The following is a 6,134-nucleotide window of genomic DNA, read 5'->3' as shown; positions in this document are numbered from 1 at the left end:
ACATACACATTTTTTTAGGAGGGGGGGGGGAGGGGGGAGGGGATAACAGACATACAATTAACATAGACATTTTCAGGAAAAAAGGGACACGGAAAAAATAATTCTGAAGTAAATAGAGTTCATAAACTTAAAATGAATAAATAGAAAAGAAAACTGCAGAAACAAAGAGGAGGCTTGGCTCGTGCGTTTTTAGTAGGGTGCGTAGACTAGAGGAGAAAAACAAGAAAACATGGACACGTATATAACAAACAAAGAGACACAGCTCATATGGCTAAATGCCCGGCAAAGAAAAGGCACAGCTACGCGGACAATCACAAAACTGCTACTCGGTAATGCGAAAGGCAGAGGCCCAAAAAAAAACCAAGGGCCCGATGCCCCGACCCCCACTAGCATGTGGACACAGGCAACACGCCGTGAGACAACGCACCTAGACACGAGCGAGACAACACGCCTGAGTGCGCGCGCCAGCCACACACCTACGTTTACGCAAATCTTAAGAGACAAGATCCAACGATTTTAAGATTAGATGTGAGATAGCTATTTTGCATCTAGATGTGAAATAGCAAATCTGGTATATAATCACCTAGTTGCAAATCCAGGTGTGTAAAAGGAAATAAATCTATTTGGTCCATAGTGCAATATACTGAAGAAGGGCAAATTCTGCTGTAATGGGCTGTAGCTATGAGCTGCTTTGAAGTAGGAACCATAAAGAAGCACACTTTTCGTCTGAAAGGAGAAGCCTCATTTGGCCAACAAGGGGAATGCTCTAGCATGATAACCAGCCGTAGGACCTTTTTATTTTTTACCGAAACGCGCAGTAAGTAAATCACTGATCTTTTGAGCCCTTATTCTATTCATGATCATGAACCCCACTGCTTTTACCTGTAAAGTCCCGGCTGAGATAATCGCCCACTGTGGACAGGTGAGCTGCACTTATATACTATTATAACAAAAAAAGAGGGTGTCGCCGTTTTCTAATTATAATCTGGAACATGGACTGCGCTCTAGACCTCTCTCTGTGGCCCGTGGTTTCGTCGTAGGGCCTCGTTTTCGAGTGGAAGCGGACGGACGATAGAATCGGACAGCGGCGTGGGCTTTTGACGTACTGCAGCCTTGACGAGCAAGCCAATATCATGTTGGTGTCAGAATGAATTGTCCCTGCCTTTTTCTTTTTCCTCCCTCGGTCGGATGAGCTGTCTGATAAAATGAAAAACGAAAAATCGATTGCCATGTAGAGTACTCATGGACAAAAAGCTGCATCGGTCTATTTCGCTTTGAGGCAGCGATCCAGGACCGGACAACGGCTGCGGTCAGCCATGGTCGCTCGATGCGTCTGCCGTATACAGTAGGAGCAGTAGACATCTACGCTAGGGCCAACTCAATGGTTTGTACTACTACTACCTGCACGTTTTGTTCACACGACACGATTATGCTTGGAGGGGGCCAGGTTTTGGGCCAGGCTAACAGTGCTTCGCGCTGGCATTTCCCGCACATTCGAAACAAAATCTATAACCTGAACGTTAGCACGGGGATCTGATTGATTCTGAACCCCAGGACCAGCAGGCGTGTAACGTTAGCCTCACCGTAATGCCGTGCGTCAGTGAAACTGTGGATGGTAAAGCAGCCGCGTGACGCGACGCTCAACGTGTCCAGCTCCGCCGCAGCGGCCAGCGGGCGGCACAGCTCGCGAGCAAGAGTCCAACGGGGGCGCACAGGGGGGAAGGCTCGTCGCCATCGACGCGCTTCCGTCGGACGTCCACACTCGGGACGACGAGGACGTGGCGCCTACCGGCCGCGTCGAGCCACCAGAGGGTTCGCGTCCCCGGACGCTTGCGACGAATGTGCCACTCTCACTCGCAACCTACTGATAGCTCAACAGTTGTTCTTTCTTTTTTGCTCGGCAAAAGATTGGTGAGCAGCTCAGATATTGACTCACTTAACCCTACTACATTTTATCTCTACAGCAGTTTCCCTGTATGATGATTTATTCTTGGTCGGTGAACAGCTCAAATACTGCAGTACTCTACTAGTAGTAGTGACGAGGCGAGACATTTTCCTTTCGGGAGAGGGCAATCTTCTCCGAAAGATTCCACGAACAAAGCTTGAGCTGTTGGGCAATGATTACCTCATCGGTGCAAACAGTGAGCTCCAAATGATTTCGACGGGAGTTGAAACATCAGCCCGCGGTGAACCAGTACTAGACCACAACGTGAAGAAGGGTAGGGGAGAGCTCACTGCTCAATGCGCTGCGTTTGCCGTCGAGGCAGCGGGTGCAGCCAGCGGCGGGCGACAGGGCCAGCGCACTAGACCAGGTAGTAGAGCGAAGGGTCCTCTCCTTCACCACTTGCAACGTAGGCGAGCGTGTGCTGCACGGGCCCACATGTCGGCGAGACGAGGACACTGCGCTCGAGCCGCCTATTCCTAGTCCTGAACCTGCTCCACCCAAAGCAGCACGACGAGACCAGTGTGCACGACACACAAGCTGCTATCCCGTCACGTACTACTCACCTAGACCTAGTACCCCCACTCCATACATGACATCAAAAGCTCTAGATAAATTGAGCAATGAACACACCGCCGCACTGGTGCTTTTCACCTTTCCTAGACACGCTAATGATAGTGGTGCCGTCGTGCTTAACTGCTGATCGATGTCGATTTAACTGTCTCACATGCCTAGGATTTCTAATTTTTATCCTGAATACCAAAAAAAAAAACAATCAAGGATGCAAGGCAACGAGATTGCAGATTCACAGATGGTGCTGGAAAGAAAGTAGCGCAGATCAAATCGGGGAGCTTAAAATGTCCAATTTGATGGTACTACACGGTGGAGTAGTAAGTGTACAGACACGACACCAAGGGACAACAGAAGCAGGGAGGAAATGACGCCGCCCAGAGGGTAATTGAGCGCGTTGCGCCCAAATCACAGGCTTTCAGTTTTAATCTAGCTTAAACATCATAGCACATTAGCACGCGAGCCACAAAAGTGGAAAAGAAGAACCCCCATATAGTTAATTGATTATACTATAGCCACCTCCTAAAAGCAACAGACAGATCTCCCCACTGGTGGCGAGGAATCTCACCCCCGCTCCGGCATGCTCGCCGACGACCTCCGGTGCCGGAACGCCTTCATGGGGCTCGGGAAGTGCCACCCCCACCGCGCCTTGGTCGCCGCCGCCTTGGCCGCCACCGCCTTCGCCTCCACGGCCGTCGCGGAGACCGAGCTGGACCTCGCCAGCCCCAGCCTCTCCTCCTCCTCGTCCTCCTCCGCCGCGCCCCCGTCCTTGGCAGAGGACTTCCAGAACGGCGCCCACCCCCAGACCCTCGCCTTTCGCCTCCCGGAGGCGGCAACGGAGGCCATCGCGGCGGAGGATGACGCGGCGACGGAGCGCGAGCGCGCCACCCGGTGCTCCCGCTCGATGAGGCTGTGCACCCGGCCGACGGCGTCGCCGGACGCCGAGGAGGAGGAGGACGGGGAGGCGCAGGTGCAGGGGCAGGGCCGCACGCGAGCGCAGTTGGGGCAGAGCCGCAGCAGCCGGTCGCGGAGGCAGTACGGGCACACCCCGCCGCCGGATCTCGCCGCGGGGTGCTTCCGGCACCGCCACTCGTCGCCGCCGGCGGCCGCGGCCACCGCTGCCTTCTCCGCCTTCATCTCCGTGCGGTTGCTCTCGCTCTCTCTCTCTGCCTCGCGCTTCTTGGCAAGCGAGTGGAAGGAGGGGGGCGTTACGGATACGAACTCACAGCGTCGCTGCGGGAAGGGGCGCGCCGGAGTGTGTAATAAAGGAGGCAATTCCCGGCGGGGCTTAACGGCGTGTGGTTTTTCGGGCACGGAGACAAGGCACGTAGCTTGCGGTTATTCACGAGGGTGCCATTGGGTACAGCTGGGCAGTAGTTGCTGCGGGATCTTGTGCGGTTGCACCTCAACTGCTGTAGCCTAGAACCACCGCATGAGAATGCATCATTCAGGACGTGTAGGGAGCATACAACTGAGCAAAGAAACAGCTTCTGATTTGTTTTGTTTGTAGCACAAATCTGGCTAGAAAAATCTCCAGCCCGATTCTGAGCAACGGCGAGGAGCACCTGCTGTGTCGTCGGCCGCAGAGGATCCCGAGGGTGCTCGAAAGATAAGGCTGCCCGCGCACGTGCGGGGCGGGAATGAGCCGTGCTTGGGTCAGTTACGCGGGGCCCGCGTGTCGGTTTATGACGATGCGACCGAGACGGCTGTTCCTTTATTTCTCTCAATGAGTTTAACTTTAATTATTTATTGAATGAAACTTTGGTGCCCGTGTGGAGTGCACCTGCAGAGCGGTTGCAATCTCGCAGATCTGGTTCGTAGCGCGAATCGTAGGTATCGCGTCTATTCTACACGCACGTCGCACAGGGCGCTACTGACTGACTGACTACGGCCGCAGCCCAGCGTACCGCCGTCGAGGTGCTGTCCGCTTCTGCACGTGTGGTTGACGAACGGCATCGCCTGCGTCGGGGCGCAGAGCCGTGTTGTCTCGCCTTCGGGCGCCCGGCAAAGTCAAAACGATTAGGCCACCATTTTGCATTTTTTGAGATTTATTACTAGTTATTACCACCTTCGAGGTGTTAATATTAGTACTAGTAACTCTTACTACTGTATTCCCTAGAAAAAGAGATTAGTACGAGGAGTGCACTTCACCTGCATCACTTGTAGTAGTCGGTCTTGTGCAATACGTACTAAAAGAAGAAATAAACAACCTTTCAAAAAAAAAAAAAGATGCACACTCGTTCGCTCTCAAATCGCGCGCCAACGCCGCTGAAAGAGACCGATGCTAAAAATTCTTCCCCGCCACAGGCAATCTGGATGGCGCCCAAGATTCCGTCTATTGTTAATTGCCAAACGTGTCGGCAGAAGGGAGATCAGAGATTAATCTTTCAGGTGTACGTATACCTTGAAGGAGTTTGTCCTAAACGCTCCGATCGAGCCTGTCATGTCCCTATCGGCATCAGGCTTCGTGCGATTATTACGTGAATAATATAGCAACTGACGCAGTTTGGTAGTATTCCGTTAAAGAAAAAGTGTTACGGTGACATGCTGATCGATTCCAATCATTAAGTAACACTGCTCTTTGCACACGGGGGCCAGCGAAACCTTCAAGGTTACGATAAATGAACCAACCGCCGACTAGGGAGGTTAAGGGGGTGTTTGGTTCAGGGACTTTTTAGTCCCAGAGACTAGAAAAAGTCCCTAAAAAGTCTCTAGGAACTAAATGGGAGGGACTTTTTCTACAGGGACTAGAAAAAGACTCTACTAGAGAGTCTTTTTTGATTAGTCCCTGGGACTAGAAAAAGTCCTAGGACTTCTGAACCAAACACCCCCTAAGAAAAGTGTTACGGTGACTGCTCCCTTGCTTCCTAAAGTTTCGGGGGCGAATCTTAATAAGCAGTTCCGACCCATCGCTTTGATGAATGTAGGTTTCAAACTAGTACTCCCTCCGTCCGGAAATATTTGTCGAAGAAATGGATACAAATGGATGTATCTAAAACTAAAATACATCTACATACATCCATTCTCGGGACAAGTATTTCCGGACGGAGGGAGTACTTGTCAAAGGGTTTACTACCCGACTATCGTTGGTGGCAAATAGGGTCATTGACCAGATTGAGTCGGCCTTTATTGGAAGAAGAAGCATACTCAAAGGCATGCTGGTTCTTCACGAGTTGTATTCTGCACATATGAGTAAGGAGAACATTTTTATTTTGAAGATAGAATTCGAGAAGGCTTATGACCGTGTTAACTGGGACTTCCTAGAAGGCGTTATGCGACACAAGGGCTTTGATCCACTCTCGGTGAGTGGATCATGTAGTTGGTTGAAGGTGGACAAACTGCCATGAAAATCAATGGGGAGGCATACCAATATTTTCGTAACTCGAGGGGAGTACGGCAAGGTGATCCGATTTCTCCCCTCTTGTTTAATATAGTCGGAGATGCTCGCGATGTTATCTTAGAGTGTGCTAAGACAACATGCCATATCCAGGGAGTGTTCCCTGCTATTAAGGAAGGTGGAATCACGCATCTCCAATATTCTGACGACACACTGATTCTCATCAAGAATGACCCATTCAGTTTAGTGAACTTGAAGTTCATCCTGATGTGTTTTGAGGCCATG

At 51.3% G+C, this 6,134-nt stretch overlaps 1 protein-coding gene across 1 annotated transcript; it reads right to left on the bottom strand.

Moving 5' to 3' along the window:
- Positions 1-2,760: 2,760 nt before the first annotated feature.
- Positions 2,761-3,775, bottom strand: LOC123141665 (uncharacterized). The gene has a single exon (XM_044560754.1). The coding sequence runs from the start codon at positions 3,647-3,649 to the stop codon at positions 3,077-3,079; it is 573 nt and encodes a 190-aa protein (XP_044416689.1). The 5' UTR covers positions 3,650-3,775; the 3' UTR covers positions 2,761-3,076.
- Between the last annotated feature and the right edge of the window lie 2,359 nt (positions 3,776-6,134).

This window comes from Triticum aestivum, chromosome 6D (genome assembly GCF_018294505.1).
Source record: "Triticum aestivum cultivar Chinese Spring chromosome 6D, IWGSC CS RefSeq v2.1, whole genome shotgun sequence".
Taxonomy (NCBI): Eukaryota; Viridiplantae; Streptophyta; class Magnoliopsida; order Poales; family Poaceae; genus Triticum; species Triticum aestivum.
The sequence above is the reverse complement of the archived record's forward strand: the minus strand, read 5'-3'. Positions and strand labels throughout refer to the sequence as shown.